The sequence below is a fragment of the Artemia franciscana genome, chromosome 6 (assembly GCF_032884065.1).
Source record: "Artemia franciscana chromosome 6, ASM3288406v1, whole genome shotgun sequence".
NCBI classification, from domain to species: Eukaryota; Metazoa; Arthropoda; class Branchiopoda; order Anostraca; family Artemiidae; genus Artemia; species Artemia franciscana.
The window spans coordinates 15089795-15113543 of NC_088868.1; the positions used below are offsets into that span (position 1 = coordinate 15089795).

At 33.5% G+C, this 23749-nt stretch overlaps 1 protein-coding gene across 1 annotated transcript in view; it reads left to right on the forward strand.

The window, feature by feature from the left end:
- LOC136028091 (leukotriene A-4 hydrolase-like) overlaps nucleotides 1-23749 on the forward strand; it is a 100908-nt gene that overhangs the window by 69606 nt on the left and 7553 nt on the right. Inside the window, exons 7-9 of the mRNA XM_065705709.1 lie at nucleotides 8235-8435; nucleotides 12321-12510; nucleotides 16756-16995. Coding sequence (XP_065561781.1) covers nucleotides 8235-8435; nucleotides 12321-12510; nucleotides 16756-16995 — 631 coding nt within the window. The remainder of the gene's footprint in view (nucleotides 1-8234; nucleotides 8436-12320; nucleotides 12511-16755; nucleotides 16996-23749) is intronic.

Here is a 23749-nt window from a genome sequence, read left to right on the forward strand (position 1 = left end):
TCCCTGTCCCGGTGTCCCGGTCGTCATTTATATCCCCCTGTGCCCCCCGGCGTCCCCGTTGTAGTTGTGTCCCTGTGTCCCGGTCGTCATTTATATTTTTTACTTATGTCCTGGTCATTATGGCTTATGTATGGTCATTTATATTCCCTGTGTCCTGGTCGTCATTTGTATCCCGGTGTCCCGGTCTGTATATACATTCGTTTTTTAGCTTTGTTTTTCTCCTTTATTTTTTTCCTTTTTTATTTTTTTTTTCTTTTTTAGTTTATTTAGATTTTTAGATTTTTTAGTTTTTTTATTAGTTTTTAGTTTTTTTTTCTTTTTAGTTTTTTTGTAGTTTTTACCTTCTTTTTAGTTTTTTTATTTTTTTTTTTTACTTATGTCCTGGTCGTCATTTATACTCCCTGTGTCCCGGTGCTTTGTTGATTGCTAATCGAACATTCCTTTTGTCCCGGTCGCTTTCTCTTTGAGTGTCGTCATACCTGGTTGGTGGGGGCGCTTCGCGCCCCCCCCCCCAAGCCCCCCCGCGCGCGTAAGTCGTTACGCGCCATATTAGTTACGCGCCATTGTAGTTGTGACGCTATGTCCCACCTGTGAATATAGATAGATATATTATATATATGTTTTTAACTACGTAAAACTTGCGAATATACAACATTCTTTGCTGTCCCATTGTCTGTGCATATAAATAGATTGTCAGGTTTACCGACTCTTGAACATGCAACATATAATGGTCCATGGGAAAACAATCCGTATTCAGATCTATACCTCATGATTCTAATGATTGCCCTTGAGCTTTGTTGATGGTGATTGCTCTAATCGACCATTCCCTGTCCCGGTGTCCCGGTCGTCATTTATATCCCCCTGTGCCCCCCGGCGTCCCCGTTGTAGTTGTGTCCCTGTGTCCCGGTCGTCATTTATATTTTTTACTTATGTCCTGATCATTATGGCTTATGTATGGTCATTTATATTCCCTGTGTCCCGGTCGTCATTTGTATCCCGGTGTCCCGGTCTGTATATACATTCGTTTTTTAGTTTTGTTTTTCTCCTTTATTTTTTTCCTTTTTTATTTTTTTTCTTTTTTAGTTTATTTAGATTTTTAGATTTTTTAGTTTTTTATTAGTTTTTAGGTTTTTTTTTCTTTTTAGTTTTTTTGTAGTTTTTACCTTCTTTTTAGTTTTTTTAGTTTTTCTTTTTACTTATGTCCTGGTCGTCATTTATACTCCGTGTCCCGGTGCTTTGTTGATTGCTAATCGAACATTCCTTTTGTCCCGGTCGCTTTCTCTTTGAGTGTCGTCATTTATTTTTTTCTTTTTTAGTTCTTACCTTTTTTAGTTTTTTTTAGTTTTTTAGATGAAAATTTTTTTTTAGTTTTTTTCTTTTTAGTTTTTTATTGGTTTTTACCTTTTTTTTAAGCTTTTTTAGTTTTTTTTTCGTTTTTTCTTTTTACTTTTTTTTAGTTTTTATCTTTTTTATTTTTTTTTTATTTTTATTCTTAATTTTATTAGTTTTCTTTTTCTCTTCTATTTTTCAGTTTTTTCCTTTTTTTTAGTTTTTTTTTTAGTTTTTAGTTTTTTTTAGTTTTTTACCTTTTTTTAGTTTTTTTTAGTTTTTTTAGTTTTTTAGCCTTTTTATTTTTTTTTATTAGTTTTTAGTTTTTTTGTAGTTTTTGCCTTTTTTTAGTTTTTTCAGTTTTTTTTTAGTTTTTAGTTTTTTACCTTTTTTAGCCTAAAATTTTATTAGTTTTCTTTTTCTCTTCTATTTTTCAGTTTTTTCCTTTTTTTAGTTTTTTTTAGTTTTTAATTTTTTTTAGTTTTTTACCTTTTTTTAGTTTTTTTTTAGTTTTTTTAGTTTTTTAGCCTTTTTACTTTTTTTTATTAGTTTTTAGTTTTTTTGTAGTTTTTGCCTTTTTTTAGTTTTTTCCATGACGTCACCTGATCCATCCACAGATCCACACACAGACAACTTATTTTTATATATATTTAGTTTTTAGTTTTTTTTAGTTTTTTACCTTTTTTTAGTTTTTTTTAGTTTTTTTAGTTTTTTAGCCTTTTTATTTTTTTTATTAGTTTTTAGTTTTTTGTAGTTTTTGCCTTTTTTTAGTTTTTTCAGTTTTTTTTTTAGTTTTTAGTTTTTTACCTTTTTTAGCCTAAAATTTTATTAGTTTTCTTTTTCTCTTCTATTTTTCAGTTTTTTCCTTTTTTTTAGTTTTTTTTTAGTTTTTAGTTTTTTTTAGTTTTTTACCTTTTTTTAGTTTTTTTAGTTTTTTTAGTTTTTTAGCCTTTTTATTTTTTTTATTAGTTTTTAGTTTTTTTGTAGTTTTTGCCTTTCTTTAGTTTTTTCCATGACGTCACCTGATCCATCCACAGATCCACACACAGACAACTTATTTTTATATATATAGATATATATATATATATATATATATATATATATATATATATATATATATATATATATATATATATATCATGAAAAGAGAAATCACCAATGCAACAGCACAAACACATAAAAAAAAAGACAGAAGGAGAAAAGGAAGACTGTTTTCCTAAATTAGTGATTAATATAGACCAGCACTTGAATGAGGCCTTAACCCTACTCATCCATACAATCACATAGGTCAAACAGCATAGCCAAACACAATCAACCATAAAGAATAATCCATGGACAGGCAGTCATGTCGTCAATAAGTATAAGTCGTCATTTACCAAACAATAGAAAAAATAATAAAGACAAATAATTCAGAGGCAACAACCCAACACAAGGGCTCATAGCCTATAGGGTTTCGCCACTTTAAATTCTCTACCCAGCCAAGTGTTGTGGCTACCACAGAATATCCATGGTATCCCCGTGTCAGGTATCACCCCCAAAATACATGCCTATGAAAAAAAACAGCAAATGTAAAACAACCAAGTAACACCGAAATAAGCTTATCCTGTTAATATATCCCTCTTTTTAGCAACAATAGGAAAACTAAATATGATAAAATTTACCAAATCACAAATATTAACTCATTGCAAAAATAAAAAATTAATGAACTAAACAATTATAGAATTCATCTTTACCATGTGGCTATTTAAAAAAAAAATCCGCTCTATTAGAAACACAATTCAAAATAAATGGCGCTGCATCATCATTTGTCGAACCTCCGAAATTAGTTGAAAATTTCTTTAAGTATTTCCAGATAATTCTTTTGATATTTATTTAAAAGTTCGTTATAATGAAAACTAAATTTTTTAAATTGCCAAGTTAATTTATTTGCAGAAAAACCTCTTGATATCAATTTTTGGCTTAAGATTTTACATCTATTTTTAAAATCAATATAATTACTACAAATCCTTGCATAACGAAGTAACTGTGAGAAAAACGCAGAATATGTGATATTTGAGTGTATATTACTTTCAGGGAATGGGAAACTAATCACTTCAAAATCAAAATCATCCGTTTTATTATACATTTTAAAACTTAATTTATTATTATCACAAATATTAACATTTAAATCTAAGAAATGATCTTCATGACCAGCGCCATGACTAGGTTCAAGAGTAAGCTCTGATGGATATATATTTTTAGAAATATCAATGAAATCCTTACAATTTAAGACCAAAATATCATCCAAATATCTTTTATTACTTGACAAGACATGTTTTAAATTATATATATATATATATATATATATATATATATATATATATATATATATATATATATATGTTAAATTATATATATATATATATATATATATATATATATATATATATATATATATATATATATATATATATATATATATATATATATATATATATATATATATATATATATATATTTGTCGAATTTTGAGACAAGGAGCAAAACACCTCTAAAAGGCGTAAGATCTTGAAAAAAAATACACCATCAAATTCAGCGTATCTCAGAACCTTTTTGCAGAGGAATCAAGTAGCCCCAAAACCTCAGGGAATCTTAAAATAAAACAGAAGACAGTATGTGCATGAAGGTTGTCAAGTTCATTTCAAGTTCATTTATTTATTAATCGCACATACATGTATATATATATATATATATGACATAGGCCCATGGGGAGACAAGCTCGAAAAACTAGGCCTAGACAAAGAATAAAATAATAACACACTACAATACAAAGATAAACATGACGGCAAAGATACAATAACACAACAATAGTATGAAAGTAGCAGCTAGCTCAGGATCATTCAATACTGTTGAAGAAATTAAGAAAGTAATATTATTAAATATAAATTAGTACTGGAGGATAGCTGAGAGGCCCATAATCACCCAGAGCAACGAACCATACAAAAACTTTGCCTTACTAAAAAGATACTTAATTAATTAAAAATAATCCTGAACTAAATGAAATTTAAGTTTCCTTTTTATTAAATGGATAGAGGAAAATTTATCAATAAGAGCCTTGTGAGCATCCCAGCACCGAGCTATTGACAAAAACGGAGCGAATTTAGATCTCTCAGTATTATATTTGTCAATGTAGATATCCTTTTTTTGTCGAGTGTTATAATTATGTAAATCTTGTGATTGGGAGAACAAACTTTGATGGAGGTAATATGGCGGTAATTTCTTAATGTCATAATTGATTTTGAAAAGAATTGCTCCAAAAGCAAATTGTTGAGTGACTGGAAGTATATCTAGATAAGTATATAAAGATGCAGTAGAAGACTTATTTGGAAGTTCAATAGGTGATGGAATAAAAAGTTTAAGGATTCTTAGGGCTTTATTTTGTAAAATCTGTATTGGTTTAATATGGCTTTTAAATGTAGATAAATATACTAGAGAACAATAATTAATATTAGTCTGAATCAGAGCAAAATAAATACTTCGTAAAGCAGAGTAGGGCAAACAAAGCTTTAACCTTCGCATTAAACCAACATACCTTGAAATCTTTAATCGTAGATTTTGAATGTGTGTTTTAAAAGATAAGCTTTCGTCAATCACAAGTCCAAGGTACTTTGTCATTTTCACCCGAGATATTGATAATAGATACTTTGAAGAAGTAACTCGGGTAATACAAGGGCAGATATTTGACTTTCTGCCGTAAATTATGAAATTTGTTTTTGATACATTCAAAGCAATAAAATTTGAAGAACACCAATCAAGAACAGTAGAAAATGCAGTATTCAGTTTTGTCTCCAACTCCTCGTCATTCTTTTCAGAAATTGAAACTGCCGTATCATCAGCAAAATGTGTGTTGAGACACGGGGATGTAAAAGCGCGGTGAAAATCATTTATATAAATTAAAAAAAGTAGAGGACCTAGGACAGAGCCCTGAGGTACCCCAACCTTCGAAGACTGATGTACGGGTGAAGAGAGAAAATTGCCTCCATCTAATCGTTGCTTTCTCATATCAAGATAAGATTTAACTAGATCCAACGCCGGTCCACGCACACCACAATTATCCAATTTACTAAAAAGAATACAATGGGATATTGTATCGAATGCTTTTTTAAAATCTAAATATATTGTTGCTGGAATTTCACCTCTATCTAAGCATTCATGAATATATTGGATGAGAGCAACGGTAGCATGTTCAGTGTTGTGTCCAGACCGGAAACCAAACTGGAAATTTGTGAAGAAATTAGACGATTTAAGAAAGTCATAAAACCTCTTATAAATTGCCTTCTCAAGTATTTTAGAAAATGCTGACAAAATAGAAATAGGGCGGTAATTTGATGGATTTTCAGGAGAGTCACCTTTGTGAAGCGGAACTATCTGCACTTCTTTAAAAGCAGATGGGAAAACTCCAGTTTTAAATGAAAGATTAATTATATGCTGTAATGGTAATATTATTGCAGACAGTATTTCTTTAACAATTTTAGAACTAGACCCGTCAATTCCCGCTGAATTACCTGGATTTAGATCACACACTATTTTTGTTATTTCAGAATGAGAAATAGGCCCGAGAAAAATTGAATTACTTTGAGGAGACGGAAGGTATGAAGAAAAATGTTTATTACTACGTGAATCAAACTGGTTCATTACTGATGAAACAATTTTCTCTCCTATTTTAGCAAAATGAGTATTCAAAATATCAGCCACTTTCTCCGATTTATTAGTAGTCGAACCATCTTCTAAACTAATAACTTCAGGAAAATTCGACTTACTTTCTTTTTTTATAAAATAATTAATTAAAGACCACGTTTTGCGAGGAGAATTTTGAGCTTCTTCGAAAGACTTTTTATAATACAATTGTTTCGACAAACGTATCATTGTGGTTAATTTATTTTTGAAAATTCTAAAATTTTTAATATTATAATCAGTTGGATTCTTTAACTGCTTTTTAAATAACTGATTTTTTTTTCTTAACTGATATCAAAATTCCAGACGTTATCCATGGCCTTATAGGAAATTTTTCTCTGCAAATTTTAATCGTAACAAATGGGCAACTAGAATCAAGGCAGCAATTGAAATTTCTTAGAAAATTATCAGTTGCCATATCTGTATCCTCCGTGGATATTACCTCCTGCCAATCCAATAGTCCAAGGCTTTCATTCAGGTGCTTTAATGTTATTTTATTTATTAACCGTCCTTGACGTTCCTTACTTACCCGTGGTATTTTATAAGTAAAAGCTAAATCTGAAACCAGCAGGAAATGATCCGATATATCACTTAAAACTGCAAAATTTGCTTGAATAGGTAAAGATGTAAAAATATTATCAATGAGAGAAGCAGAACTAGGTGAAATTCTTGTAGGTATCAGGCAAGTAGGAAGCAGACACGCAGAAAAGCAAGAAGACAATAACTCAACAGAAGATTCATTTGAAGTTTCTAGAAGGTCAATATTGAAATCTCCGGAAATGATTACATCTTTATTTTGAAAATGGGGTTGATGCAAAAAATCATGGAGTTTAGAGAGGAAAGATTTGACTGGAGAAGAAGGCGGTCGGTATACTACGCAAAAAAAAACATCTTTTTTTCCAAGACTAATTTCAGTCACCATTACTTCAAAAAGCATTTCCTCATGAGAACCTTCCAGATTTGCAATGCGTCGAAAAGAGATACCTTCTTTAACTATTACTGCTAAACCACCTTGGCGCCTAGTCAATCGGTTTTTAAAAATAAATTGATATCCAGGAAAAACAACCTGAGGAGTCAGGTCTGTAAGAAAAGTCTCACAGAATCCAACGACATGATAAGATAATTTATGAACTACATCAATAAGATCATCCTGTGAACTAAAAAAACCCCTACAATTTAAAAATCCTGTCAAAAGAGCGCATCTGCAATATCTCACGAACTGCTTAAGACATTAAGTCGGAAATTTTAGAGAATGTTTGTGGTGGTGTTGAAGTGAGTCAAATGACACTATGTTCACCAAGGCTGTAAAAACGGTGCTTTTCTTTCAATTAAAACTCTAGACAATCAATTGTTCCCATAGGCATTGTTCTGAAAAATGAAAGTTTTTTTAAGTCATATTTAATTAAGTGGTAGCTTTCCTGACATTTAGAATAGCCTTGGCCGCGTTATAAAAACGAGTAGAAATTAAACGAAAAAACAACAAGTTTTTCACATGAAATTAAGGAGTGAAAATAACTCAGAGCGAACAGAAATATGAAGAGGAGAGAGGAGAGGAGAGAGAGAGTGCCCCTCTTTGACCCCTACTCTTTACGCCAGAGCTTAGCCTTCTGTTCCCGATGCCTTGAGAACAATTGCTCAATCATAAGGACAATTTGAGTGGTACAAAAAGCATTTTTCAATACCCCAACAAAATGAAAGAGCTTATTAATGTGCGTTTGCTTTGAAGAATCATATTTTCAACTTAAATGTTTTAAAAAGTAATCTGTAAATATTACACTTACAATTATCTATTAACTAAATTTGTCCCACTCTTAAATGCTTGCAGTATTATACTGTAAAAAATGAGTGTAAAGGTCGAGTAATTAAGGAGGACCCCACCCTCTCATGCAAGAAATAAACTCTGTCTGTTACGAGTTTTAATGTCACTGTTTGATTGGTTTGAAAAGGTTTTGTTTATTTGATTGGTAGCATAGTGTATAAAAGCAAGATTTTAGTCAGCGTATTTCTACTTATGAGTCATAAAGCTTTAGAATGACTTCTGCTCTTGACTTCTTTCATAAAGGTAATTTTCTGTGAAGCTGATAGTGAGGAACCTTCTTAGTCCCTGGTAAATTCGCATATTCTACCCAGGCTCTCAATTCTATTTTTTAGGCATTATTTGAAGGTAAGCTGTAAGTCAAACATTTTTTTAGGTGAGCCAATGAGGCAATTTTTAGCTGAAGGTGGATGGAAGGACCTGAAAGACTCAATTGAGCAATACGGTGAAAAGAATCCCCTCACAAAGCTTCATCTAGATCTAACGGGCTTAGATCCAACGGATTCATTTTCTAAAGTTCCATATGAAAAAGGAAGTACCGTTATTTGGTACTGGGATGAGCTGTACGAAGACTCGGGTAAGTTTTTTCTATATCTTTTTTTTGATAACCTGATGAGTAAAGTAGAATAGGCTATAGCCATGTACTTATACAGACCAAATTTTTTTTATTTTTAATTACCAAATTTTTTTAATAACTTTCATTTGCTTCGCCATGAATTTTACGCAGCTTGAACCAAGTTGCGCTTACTTGGTCCGCTGAGTCCCGACCAGGGTTGCCAACTGGATACATTTTATGCCAAAAGGACAAATTCGCAACTGCCAAAAGGGCAAAAAGTGAAATATATCAGAAATTTGGGACATAGAAGCACAAAAAAGGATAACCGAAGTAAGATGTTTAAATGAGTGATTTTATCGTTTGGTATAAATAGCGATAAGTCATTTTTTATACATTTTTATGGCACTTGGTATTAACCAAGTGACATATAGCAATCGCAAATTCTGTCGGTCTGTCGGTCCCGGTTTTGCTACTTTAGGCATTTCCAGGTAAGCTAGGACGATGAAATTTGCCAGGCGTATCATGGACCGGACCAGATTAAATTAGAAATAGTCATTTTCCCGATTTGACCATCTGGGGGGGAGGAGTGGGGGTCCGTTAATTTGGAAGAAATAGAAAAATTGAAGTATTTTTAACTTACGAACGAAAAATTTTTAACTTACGAAAAATTGAAGTATTTTTAACTTACGAACATTAAGAATATTACGATTAATTAAGATCAGATCTTAATGAAATCTGATGTTGGGAAGGATATCATGTCTCAGAGCTGTTATTTTAAATCCCGACCGGATCTGGTGATATTGGGGGGGGGGAAGTTGGGAGGGGGAAACCTAAAATCTTTGAAAACACTTGGAGTTGAGGGATCAGGATGAAACTTGGTGGGAAAAATAAGCACAAGCTCTAGATACATGATTGACATAACCGGAACGGATCCGCTCTCTTTGGGGTAGTTGGGGGGGGGGGGGGGGTAATTCTGAAAAATTAGAAAAAATGAGGTATTTTTAACTTACGAACGGGTAATCGGATCTCAATGAGATTTGATACTTAGAAGGATATCGTGTCTCAGAGCTCTTATTTTAAATCTTGACCGGCATGAAGCCTCTTATTTTCCTTTTAAATCAATCTATTGATTCATAGAATTTTGTTAGAGCTCATACCATATGATCTCTTGGCTCTTAGCTCTTCATGCCTCGTCACAAGTGCCATATGAGCTCTTAGCTCTTGTTTATATGGAATTTTTATTTTGCATTGTATTTGATATTGAGGGGGCGGCTTTGAAACAGGTGTACAAAGTCTCTTTTTGTCAATTATCCAACTGGTAAAAATAAATAACCACTAGTTTTGAGATTCCAAGATGGACACATTTTATCTAAAAATTACACGTTTTTGGATGTTGAGGAGAAACATTCTTGGACCGAAATGTTGGCTACCCTGATCTCGAAACCTGTCATTTATATAATTAAAAAAGTTGTGTCTTCTATATTTTATATGATATATTAGTATGTAAGGCGCTGATCAGGTGGAATAGAGACTTTTTTTCAAAGATGAGATGAATTACTTAAACCACAACAATAACAAGGATTTGAACAACAATAACAAGGATTTTGAAAGAGAAGAAAAAAGAGAAGTATCAATCAGAAGGAATAAAGGGGTAAAAAGAAAAAGAAAAATAAAATAGAAAACAATGTAATACTATCAAAAAGGGAGAAAAAATCCAGGTCAAACAAAAAATTTTGTCATCGTTTATGATACCGGAATAATTATTCTATCTGTAAATATTACGAAATCAGCCTAATATTCCTGTGTACTTGTTTTTTTTTGTTTTTTTTTTTTGCTAAAGCGCTTCAAAGTTCGATAAAATCTGGCCCAAAATATTGAACCAACAGCAAAGGCAGTTCCAGCAAGTTCATCCTGAGTTGCTTTTACTGGATGATTTTACTTTATTTATGCTTGGAAGACACTAAAATAGACTAAAAAAAACATTATTTACCCAAAAGTTAAGCAATATTTGTGTTTGATACACCTATTACACAGAGGCTACAAAAAAAATCAAAAAAAATAAGATTCTATTTTTTGGGTATATTCATTTTAATCATCACCCTTCTTTGTGATGGGGTGACTCGTCATGACCCCCAATTATTCATGATGACTAATTTCATGGGGACATTTTGTCACATGCGGAACTTCTCGGGAGAAATTAATAGAAGAAGAGTTTCCAAGAGAAAAAATACAGGTGTATATTTGTAAAATTTAGTAAGGACGTTCTGCGGAATTAAACAAAGGGTCTCATGTAATATAAAGTCTCCTATTTTAAGTTGTACGCTAATAGTTCAGTTGTATAACATACTTTTAGTATTTATTTAACACATAGTGGCACCCATCTGTAAAGGGGGATGAGTCTTTTTTTTCGACTTTTGGCCAAAACTTGTACGATTAAATACCGAACCTGGCACCAATGGACTTTGTAATTAGTTCCGACAACAACTTCGATTTATGGCCTATAACTTCCGGGGTGATCTTCAGCCAATCTCTGGCCTATCACCTACCATGCCTCTGGAAGCCTCCCCATGGTTCAAGGTCCTCCTTGACTTTTCACCAAAGATTCTTATTCTGTCCTCTCCGATGTCGTCTTAAGGATGGCACTGGCTCCCAGATGAAGACCTCGACATATCGTACCTTTGGGATGACACAAGGCATGGCCGAGGAGTTTGAGTTGACGTATCTCAATTATGAAGGATAGCTCCTCAGGCTGGCCACAGCGGCTTCTTATTTTACTATTGGGGGTTCTAGATCATCTCCTGATTCGGAGCATATGGCGAAGGCAGTGGTGATCAAACGTGTCCATAGCTCTAGCCTTTTCAGCCTTGAGCGGTCATGTCTCGCAGGCATACAGTAGTATAGCTTAAAAAAAGTCAAAGTTAAAAAAATTCATAGACATTTCAGTGGTTTCCCCTTAGGTAATTCCAGCACATGATTAAAGGCATGGGCGTCAGACTATTAAACAAGGCTAAAATTTGGGGTAAAATGAAAGTATCTTATATGCAGTCTTGATTAGGATATGCTGTGAGTGTGTAGGTGTTTAACCTAAATTTCGCAATAAACCGTTGCGATTAAAATCAACCAAAATAATAGTTAACATTCCTGAATCAGCTTCAAAGGATGATTTGTCCTCCCTTGACAGTTTTTTCTTAACGTTTTTTTTCGGCTACTATGGGCTATATTTCATCCTTTTTTGTGTTACATCTGACACTGCGACTATGATCAAAATACAATGTGGAACAAAAAGTAGGTATGCCATTCAGTCAAGAGGCAAGAGAGGGTGTGTTAAATTTTGAAAAACTTATGCAATGTTTCTCCCTATGTAAAAGAACGAAAAGAAAAATCTTACGAAACAAATCTTAAAAACAAGAAATAGGCTGTATGATTTAAATAGTAACTAATAAATATGTTCTGACTTAATGCTATGAATGGTGACAGATTCAATATGTTTCTAATACAGTAGTGAACCCTATTTTTGGACGATCAAGCAGCTACAGCCTCAGTGCTCTGACAAAAACCAAACTCTCTATGTTTCTATTTCTGAGCTCAAGTACAAACTTTAACTCTAAAAATCAGATTTACCTCCCTGTTTAATCACAAAACAAATTGGATTGCCCTGTCCTTCACGAGGAGGACAGGGCTTTGGTCATATTCTGTCGAAGTCTTTCGACAGACTATTTTTAGAAGAGTCTGATTTAGCAAAAGTCGAAAAACAGCAAGAGCACTAGCATTAATGTTCCAGCGAGATTAGAAGAAAAAACTTTTCCACAAATGCGCCGTGCTAGTAATCCGGTGATTAAAATACTGGCTTATTAATTACAGAAGATTTTTTTTCTCTATACTGAACAGTGTAATATATTTTTGCAGAACTCTTTGATAAATTTATCCGCTATTTCTTGTCAAAGTGGAAGTTCCAATCAATCACACTGCATAACTTATTTGAAACAATCCTCGAATTTACGAGAAAAGAGGCTCCACTAGATGTCTACACTAAATTACTGAATATGAATACAACTGCATGGTTTGAAGAACCTGGATTACCGCCGTACAAGCCTGAGTAAGTTTATATTTTTTGTTGAAACAAAGAAAGGGTACATTTAATATCAAAGCACATTTTGTGCTCTGGAACAGACTTCTTCCTCGTAACAAACTATATTTTAAGAATGGTTTTCATCAAAAAATACATATCAACTTGTTTACTTTATATTTACTGTTTTATTTTATGGTTTTACGTAGTCGAAGTTACCAAAGGTGTCACAACATAACAGACACTTTTAAAAACATTTCAAACTATGGACAAACATTATGTTCACAAATTAAATAGTTGCTGCATAATAAAAAAAAAATTTAAAGGGCGAAAATAAAATAATAGTGTAATAAGAAAATCATCTTATAAATTAGAAAAGTCGGTTAAAATTCTGAACGCTAAGATTTTAGATACGATAATGTAAAATCCAGATCTATATGCACAATGTATTCATATTAAGCATTAATCAGTTGAAGTAAAGTAAACAAAATTGTAAGAAATGAATTTTGTGGCACTTTGAATATTTCAATTTTATATCAGTTTCTTTTGCTAATTTTAGCACAAAAATCTAGTGTATTTAATATTGTCTCACTTTTATTTCTAGATGTGACCACTGAAATGGTGAACATTATACCATTTTGTCGTTTTAAAAATCTAACTAAATTGTACCTTATTCTCATGATCTATATGAAGAAGTCTCCACGATATTCCATGAAATCTTGAAAGAAAGAAAAATTGCTCAGATAAATTGCATAGTAGAAAACAATGTGAATTTGAACGCTAAATCTTTTTTGTCGTTAAATCTAACCAACTTTACGCTCATATATAATTGGTGGGATCTCTTTAGTTCTATTTCAATATTAAAACGCAAAAGTGCCTCGTTCCCCCAACCATCAAAATATTGTTTCGAAGATATATGTCATTTTATTGTGTTTGCCTTAATAGGTCTATTCAGAATGTCTTTGGTATCTTGAAATTTCATATAGTTTTATAGTGCCATCTTCGTTTTACTGAAACAAAATGTATTTTCAAAAGTTCTTTCATTTTTGTTTAAAAAAATTCATTAATATGAAAACAGAAATACTCCTCAAAATCATCACAAATTCATAGAAAAGTAATTTTAAAACATAAATGTTCTTGTTGGAATCATGCGACAGACTCATAGATACTATTTACCACGCTTATAGATACTCTTGGATTCCTTTCAAACGTATGAAAATTTGGAAGTTCAGAAAAACTTTCAAAAACATCTTCTATTAGTATCTTAATTAATATTTTGAGTTAAGCTGCTTTCACACCCCGTACGCAATTCTAAATGCTAAGTGTTTAATTTACGTTACGCTAAGATTCATTTTTCATACTTAAACAGGCCTTTCCAAATAGGCTAACGCAAAAATTCATTACAACGTCAGAATCATCCTGTAAAAACATCACTATGAGCATAAATAAGCTATTCAATAAAGTGGAATGGAGATAAAAATTCAAGCTCTGGTCAAGTGTGAAAGGATTTACAGGAAAAGTCAATAAATTTGTTTTCAACATTTATTAATTTTATGTCAAGAAGTTTCATTTTGTTCCTGCTATATTGACTTTTTCTTAAAGTAATATAAATTGCGGAACGCAAAATTCCAAGTAGCACTTGAGTCTATTTGACAATGCCTACGTTAAGATTTGCTCCATAAGAGTACATAACGCAACGTAAAGTCCTAGGCTATGCTATTGTGAAAGGTTCTATGGCGTAGTGCAAAAAAACCGTTTTGCCACCTATAACACAGTCATACTTACAACGAACAAAGCCAACCACCAATAAAATTGTGATTCCCATTAAGAATTTTGTATAATTATTTTACTATAAACCTTTTAATTGTTTTTCGATTCTGGACTACATTAAGAAATTGTTGATGAAACGCTGATAATAAATGGGTGAAACTTTTTCTTTTCTACATTAGGGTTATTCCAGTCCAATTTTCTGCCACCTCGCCTAATCCTGAATGTCTGTATTAATTTGAGCTAAATAGTACATACATTGTGGCTACAATTTTAATCCAAGAATTTTTCAAAATAATCTAAAGCAGTAATTTTGGCAACCATTCTTCCAATGGAGATCGAGGTGAAAGTTATGAAAGATTTACAAAAAAATTACCGTAAGTGTTTAAAATCTGATTATCGCTACGATTAATTGGAATACGGCTACTTATCTCATGTTATGAAGCATCAATGAAACAGAACTTGAGTTGAGTGGAATCACCACTTTAAAAGTAATTTTGGCATTATGGAAGTTTCCTTGGTACTGTTTGATCTACTCATCTAGTTTTCAAACAGTCCCTTGTAATGAACTGTAAGTATGGAGCGACTAGCTACGTCGAAGGATCTTTCCATGGCGGAAGAGAATTTTCCATGAAGATGGCGCTGGATTTCCCAGCATTATTTAAAAACGATCAGAAATTAGATTTTTTAAAAACAAGATTTTTAACTGATAGTAAGGAGCAGCATTAAAACTTAAAACAAACAAAAGTTATTACGTATATGAGGAGGTTTGCCCCCCCCCCCTCAGTTATACCTCGCCCTTTACGCTAAAATATTTTAGAACTTTCAAAAGAGCTAATAATTCTAATTAAACGGCCTTTTTGATTTAGGGGTCATGCTTAAAGAATGGGAACAAAAAATGTAAAGACCGAGGTATTGACTAGGGGGGTGAACCCCCTCATATACATAATAATTTCTGTTTGTTTTAAGTTTTAATGTTGCTTCTTCCTTTCAGTTGAAAACAAAAATTTTATTTAATTCATTCATTAACGCATTGCAGAGGTTTTTTTTTCGTTTTTTTTTTTCAGCTTATCATGAGACAAGACAAAGAGAAGAGACAGAATGGATGGAAAATATATAATCTGTGCTATATATTTGCACACTAGGGGGGGGGGGTAAATAATGGACAGTGTGAAGTTAGAAAACAATTCTTGCTACATAATATGCAGAATAATTGTACCTAATAAATTAGGCACGCAGACCCGCTAGACTTTACAGCCCCCCCCCCCTTCTAGAGCAAATATAAAGCCCAAATTTGTTTCTAAAGTAATATATATTTATCATCCTGAGGTACGTTTCATTATAATTGAGCGTCAGAAAAACATATTAGAAGAATATTAGGTAGGACTTAGATCATACAGGTACCGTTTCCTTTCCAAGTAATGTATAGTTAATTGAGCATAGGTAAAGAAACACAGAAAAATCTTTCAAGGTGACCGCGATTCCAAAAAATTACATAGGTTTAACATATGTGCCGGTTGAAACATCCTCAATTATTATGCACTAATCGGAACCAAACTCACGTGCTATGTATCAGCGAATATAGCACCATATAAGCTTAAAAAAATCGTAGGAAAATAAAAGCTTTCCTAAAGCCCCATTTTTAAGTGAGCTCTGTTAAAAATCAATCTGTTCTTCCTTAATTAGGACCAATACGAGCTACACATAAGAAAGGAGCCTGAATTATGTTTGATCACATTTCATTGTGCTGAGCATTGATGTATAGGTAAGCATTCCAGTGAATTAGGCTCACCACGACAAAGACCTTAGAATGTTATACTTCAACTAACCAGAAAAATAAAAAATATTCAATATCACTTTACATCAAGAAAATAAAGTTTGTTTCTGTCAGTTTCTCTGTTTACTGACTCTTCAAGTAAATTTCTAGATAAACTATTGAGGCTAAAAACCTAACGTTCCCAAATCAATTTTGGAATTACAAGAATGCAATTGGGTCTTAAAATTCTTGAAAATATAAGCAAAAAATAGCGCAGAACCTTGAAATAAGACCTCAGCATAACAAGTTCGTGATTGCCTTCCTTATGATTGTAGCTAGTGAAATGAGTGGAAAGTACTGCTGTTCTGATACATTTGTGAAGGTCAAAGCTCCAAGTCTATTTGTTGTGACACCAAAGGCCTCAACTTGTTCAGGAAAGCTAGAGACCCGAGCGAGTGGAGAGTGGCGACTAATATTTCTTTTGCTGAGGTTTCAAGACTGATCTGTCAACCGTAGTTGTGAATTGTGTTGCGTATGTTGTGAATTGTGGGTAATGAGGCGATGTCAGGCCATATTTGCGAATTTCAAAGGCATAAAAAAGTGGAGGCGGGTGGCAGAGTCCAGCGAAACCGGGCCTTTAACCTGCTAAGGATCTGCCAAACATTATCAGCGCTGTGATTATAAGGCGAGAATTTACTGTTTTTTGAAAAAGAATGTATTTTAGGTTCGTAATTCATTTACTTTTTTTGCAGGTTTGATAGTTCTCTTTCCGAGGCTTGTGTTTTACTTGCTGAGGAATGGATAAATTACGATTCTGGTAACAACAGTGTATGTGAGCTTACGCCGGATAATCTTGTCCCGTTGATTCCCTTGCAAAAAATTGAGTTCTTGTCACTTTTGCTTCAAGGTCATCCTATACAAGAGAAGACGATTTCATGTATGGATACAATTTACAACTTTTCAGATTCTGGTAGCTTTCACATAAAATTCAGGTATTTTTAATATCACATTGTAACTCAAGAATTTCTTGATTTAGAGTATCATATTTTTATTATAAAAGCAGATATTCTAACAATCCAGATTTTTATTGATAGTTAGTTTCGCAATGTAAACACTCGTCGTCAGAAGCTACAAAATGTAAACTATTTTATTGTTTTTACCATGCTCTTACTAACATTTGTCCTTCCTTTCTGTTTTGGTGCTAGTTGTATTGAAAATTATTAATCAAAATTCATAGTAACTAACTCCTTCAACCTATAGCTACTACAAGTGATTCAATCCATAAGTACTGGCAACCAAGATTATGACAGGAAAGATGCAAATGATGCCTAACTTTCCGATTATTCTAGATCCCACGGAATCGTTAGGGTACCGGCCAATTCCAGCTTCCAGAACTGCAACTTCCAAAACTGATTAAGTTTGGCCGCTGTTATCATTGTAATAATCATTTTTTTATTAATATTATACTTTTATTGATTTGCCCAGATTCATATGTAAATAGAAAAAAGGCTAAAGTTTTTTCTCTTTTCATTTTGTCATGTTCTAAAAAATAAGTTCCTTCGTTCATGTGAAATATATTTGCAATGTGCAATAATATGTGAAGATAAACTGCCCGATATGTTATTCGATTCCACAATCTTTGGCTTTAATGAAAAAAATGTTAAGATAATTAGGTCATGTCTTACGAAAAAATTTCAAAGAATATAGGACTTTATGACAAGAATGAAGGTGTAATCTCTGAATAACTTAGGCCGGAGGAGGAGCTTGCTGTGGAGGAGGAGGAGGAGGAGAAAAAGCTGTGGCAGCTTTTGATGGCTCGGCTGCATTATGAGTTTCCTGTAATCGTACTGATTAGTGATGATGAAATTTGAATTCTTAGTTTTTTGTCTATTAATTTTTGTAACCTTTGTTGCATAGTTATAAAGAGAAGAAAAACATATAATTCAAGTAAATTATATAATAATTTGATCTTCTGCTTAATAATATTTTAAGAATTAATTTTGAAAGACAATCTTATGACCTTCGTTCCACGTCCGTACTATCACACCTTGAAATTTATGAATATTATAGCAGTATCTATGGCTTTAGCTAAGGTTGTATCGGACGGTTCTTAATTCTTAATCAACAAATTCAACCGGTCCTTTTCCAATCATTTTCTTGACTTGTTGGAAAAAGTCTTATAATGAACAATAGATTGGTTGAAATTGTCACCTGAGAAATAATATCTCATATGTCATAGCTAAAGGAGATGAATAAAAACACGAATTTTACTATACATCCGTTTTGCCTTAATTTCTATTGCAGCAGGTCTTTAAGTTTAACTGGATCAACTTATCTTTCAACATACCTTTCAACAGATCAAACTTACCTTTCAACAGATCAACATACCTTTAAAGTAATCAGCGGAAGAAATCAGAAGCATACTTCCGAGAAAGGGGTCATGAAAGCTTTCTAGGATTTGTTATGAAAAGTAAGAAGAATAAATCGAATACGTTCTCATCCTGATTTTATTTTGTGCACAAGACTTAATTTTATACATAATCGAAAAAAAATCTCAAAAGCATTAAAAGTATAAAAATTTATTTGTTACCCGCTTGTTTTAACAATTTAAGCGGAGTAAAAACACAAAAGGAAAGAAAAACAAAATAACGCAGACAATACAATCTAATTAAAGGGTGGTAAGGACCTAAGCTTTGACAGGCATCAGCACCTAATCTAGCATAAAGTTCTTTTTATAAACAAAAATAATATTTGTGGCACAAACATTTCTAATAATTTTCCAATTTCTATAAGAACACGGCGGTTACAATATATATTTGCAATACCGAAAATACAGAACTCTTATATTTTGTAAATTCTGATTATTAAAAAATGGGTGCAAACCGGACAGAAACAATATAGAGTGATTGCAATGTGCATAATAAAGTCTGGATAAAGCCTTTCGTGAAAATCTGCCTAGGTCTGGGACAATTTTGCGTACCCAATTTTAAGTTTACTTTTAATATCATTATGCCCACAAGATCGAAAAGCCGATAAAGATAAACAGACACCAATACCAAGCCACCAAATCTAAGAAACAAACTTAACTGAAAAAGAACCACAAGCAAGATCACTACCTTGATGTTTAGCATTAAAATTAAATATTCACATTTTTCAGTATTAGGTTTGACGCCGATTTCCTCAAGAGACTTAGAAACACGCGGGGTTGACTTAATTAGGCTAGATTTAGTGCGGCTAATCAGTAGTCAATCATCTGCATATACAATATACGAAAGATTTGTTAGGCCTGAAAACCATGATGGAATAATACGTTGTAAAACAGAATAAAGACAAGTACTAAAAATATACCGGGATAGGACTTATCCTTGCCTAAGACCAGAACGGATTACGAATGTAAGTGTCACTTGACTTGAGTCGAACAATAAATTAGCATACCAAAAACGAAGAGTTGATATAATAGACACATTTGCACCAAGTTGGATTAAAGAATACTAAAGTTGGCTGTGGCATATTGATTCAAATCCTTTTGCAACATGGAGTGCACAAAATGAACCTCCAAACCATTTTCATGCGCTTCAAGTAATAGCGAAGCTAGAGCATGATGAGCAGGTTGGCATCCTTTATGCGACTTGAAACCAAACTGATTAGACATGTAATCTACTTTAGACAGGAGATCAGGGAGCATAAAATATTCAAATACTTTACTTAAAGTACAAGCAACCGTAATAGGCCTATACCGTAGAAGCGCAACTAGTTGGATCCTTACCACGTTTCAAAATTGACGTAATGCTATCAAATAAAAAAGAATCAGGGAATATCAGAATAATTCCTCCGAATCGGTATTGAGGTGAAAAGGACTGATGCCGTCGATATCAATAGATTTTGATATAAGTCTCTACACACTTCTTTTGACATGGTCAATACAAACGGGAGGTATATGACCTTGAGTAATTTCCCTAGGCAACAGATTAGGACAGAGGGTGGCAAAACGAGAATGAACCGCATATATCCCTGTTTCGAAAATCTTACTATAATGATTGATCCATGATACATTTGGGATTTGGTAGGGCATAGGTGATCCGTCAAACTTCGCGACATTAATCACTTTTTTCCACTGGCTAGGAGTCTTAGGAAATTCAGTACCATTATACCTAACTCTTCGAAGATAACGTTTAAAATCTAGCTTTGTTCATTGTTTAATATCGAAAACATTACCCCTTAGATAGCGGCCGCAAGCTATTCATATTATGAACCACAATTTAGCCCGGTTTTCTCGTAGTTCTGAGCTCTGGGTCATTCTTCCAGATTGAACTTCTTGTTTAGGCCCGAAAGAGACATAGGGGAACAGTTACTTCTTCAGGCCACTTTAAGAACGACAGAATGTGGCAATAATAAATATTAAGCTGAATTCTGGTTTGTGGGGATCAAACGCTTGTACATAACAGATTTATATTTGTTTGTATTTGCTTATTTTTTGGAGATTTATTAAAATGCATTGCAATTCTACCCTAGATAGTATAATAAATCTAATAGATTATTTTAAATTAATCAGTAGCAGGATATCAACAGGGGCAAGTGGGGCCCTATCTCAGTGTACTATTAGAGTTACTAACCCCTCATATAGTAAGTAAGTAAGTAAGTAAGTAAGTAAGTAAGATGGCACTAGACCCTTAAGGTCCAAACCGGCGGTGCTGATCTCTGTTTCATGGCCCTTCATCCAGGAAATGCAATGGGAGGCTGGGGGCCAACCATCCTGTGCTTTAACACACCCTTCCTGCTTACCTTCACCATATTTCTCTGGGTACCCATGTAGAACTGGGTCGACTCTGGCTGAGCTTACAGAGTCACACCACTGATTCCCGTCCCAAACTAAATAACTGGTCACAACTGGGATTGAACCCGTGCCCCTTAGACACATAATTATGTCCAAGTGGTTGGCCAACCAAGTGTTTGGCCACGTCAGCGCGCTAACCACTCAGCCAGGACAGCCTTAACCCTAATCTCGGCCTACTGCTACAAATTCCTTATAATAACTATTTTCCTTCACGAAGCTAAGCTTCGATATAGTCGTGGTAGGCCTTCTGGTGGTACACCTAATGTAGTTGATGATCAACTCGATAGCAACTTTCATGAATCTTGTGATTATTATCTAGCAGTAGAATTCCCAGGACCATCTGGATTTTTCTTAATCAATGTCTACTTGGCGACAAACCTTAACTGTGAACAATCGGAGAAAAAGTTCTCAGAAGCGTATAACCGCTTAAGTAGGCTCACCCATAAACTTGGCAAGAGGCGCTACGTGATTTTTGGCGATTTTCAGTGCAACCCAAACAGTCCTGGTAAACTAACTGATATGCTTCTCGCCAGCTTACCTGACGATATCTCCACATATAAGAAAATTCAGCAATTTACTTTTTATTCATAAAAAGTCGAAGTGGTCAAAAATAAACAGAGAGCTGTACGCTACCACATCTGATAGTATTCTAAACAAAATTAAAGTACCGTATCATCTGTTGCTACATGGAATTAAAGACCCAATAGCCTTGGATATTTATTGTTGCTAGATAATTCATGCAAGGAAAGTAGCAGAGACAGCTGCAAAATTAGGAAAGATGCTCGCAAACCGGGATGGGGATACCTGTCACAAACTCAAAATTTCCAAACGGCGAGCCAACTTGTGGTATTGCATATGGCTCGACTCGAATAAGCTTAGAAGTGGGACCCTGTTTCATCTTTCCGAATAACCAAGAAAGAATATAGTATAATGGTTGACAGAGAAAAGACGGAAAACGCTGACCAAGTATCTAAAGAAGCGATCAGTAATCCATATTACATGTGGAAGTGTTATAAAAAATCGCGTGAGGAAAGTCGACCTGCCTCACACATTAGTGAGGAGAGTGGGTTAAGCATTACAATGGCGTCTTTAAATCTAAGAATCTAAAGCTGGAAAGTGACACTGAAATTAGTTCAAAATGTAAATTACAGCCACTTCTAAAAAAAAGAAGCATATCTGTAATTGCTCCTGCAGATATACAGTGTACTATCCGTCAGTTAAAGCACCGGAAAGCCCCTGGTTTCGATGGCATATCTACAGAACACCTCCAACACGGGTCTGACTTACTCTACCAGCATCTTACCTTGTTATATCAGATGTGTATTGATCCTGCAACAGTGCTACAGTCTTTTCATACTGGTATAGTTACTAATATACTAAAAAAAAAGTAAAAATGCAAACGAGTGCTCGGTTACCGCCCAATAGTTTCTACCCCATTGAGTAAAGTGTTATAACGTCTTGTACCTTCAGAAAAAGTATCGAAGTGCTCGCTAGATTACCGTCAGTTTTGTTTCCGTCAGAATTTGGATTGTGCTATTGCTCACAGGATTCTTAAAAGAGTTATAGGTAAAGCGGAAAGTTCGGGCTTGCCTCAATTTATATGTAGCGTAAACATATCATCAGCTTTGAGTCAATAATTCAAGCGCAAGTATTAACAAAGTTGTTGGAGTGCAGAGTTAACGCTTATGTTTTAATAAGTCTTAAATGTCAGTATAATAATTATTAGAATTAAATTAGAATTAAACTTAATAGTATAATTTGAATAGTTTAATAGTATAAACTTAATAGAAAAGTACTATCTCGACTGAATTCAGTTGTCGCTCTACCACGCCTGTTGTATATCGCACCTCTATGGGAGTGGCTTTCAGCGACAGAAAAATTGAAGCTTCGTTCAGCTTATTGCAAGTACCTAAAATTTTTACTGTGTATGCCACTCCACGAAAGAAATTCCTCATTGCTAAACCGTTATAATATGCATGATCCTCTGTATATGATACCTGAGGTGGAAGAGTCGGCAAGGTCTAAGTCCCTTCGTAAACTGGCAAGTTTCTTACCTGTACATATTTTGTATGATTGCGATTTTTGAAGTTGAGTTGTATTAGAAGTCACATTATTATCTTTTTCTTTTTAATTTACTCCACTTTTTCATGATGTATGTGTGGGCATCAATAAATTACTTTCTTACTATATTCTTTTGATGTTTAATGAACTTATTTCGATCTCCAAAAATTGTAATGATTATAACCGGCCAGAATACTTTTTGTAATTTATAGCCCTGAACACACCGGTTTTTCATTACCAGGCTTGCGTATGAGTATGAGTCCCCCGAGTTCCAGTACTGGTCCCCATGACCCCTCCAGGGCCGAAATCCCCTCCATTTTTTTCACTTTTATTTTTTAATTAGATTTCAACATTTTCCGTGTCTTAAAATCACATTAATATACTTATAAGAAAAGAAAACAAGTGGGATATTTTAAAGTACAAAATGAAGATGATATAAATATGTCAGTCATGATTTTTCTATGAGATAAACAATGTTTGTAGTAACCTTTTTTTGGAACGGAATTTTTTTAAATTAAATTTTTTCGTTTTTGGACTTTTATGTGGCCGTCCCCGTATTGCTCTATGGTTGGATCATCGACGGCAGATGGTCTACTGTAGGTTTTAATAAATATTAGTTGTGCACTGAAATGATAAACACTTACATCATATTACAAAAAAAAAAGTGAAGATGCAATACTCAAAGAAAGTGTGTGCACATGATAAAGTTCTCGTTACGTTAAAGCTGATAGGGACAAATATTTTAACTATGAAGCAAGCAATAACGGTGATCTTATTGGAAATATGTGCGGGCATTGCAGGACACCGAGAGATTAAATTTATTTGGAGTACCGAAAAGATTCAACTCCTAT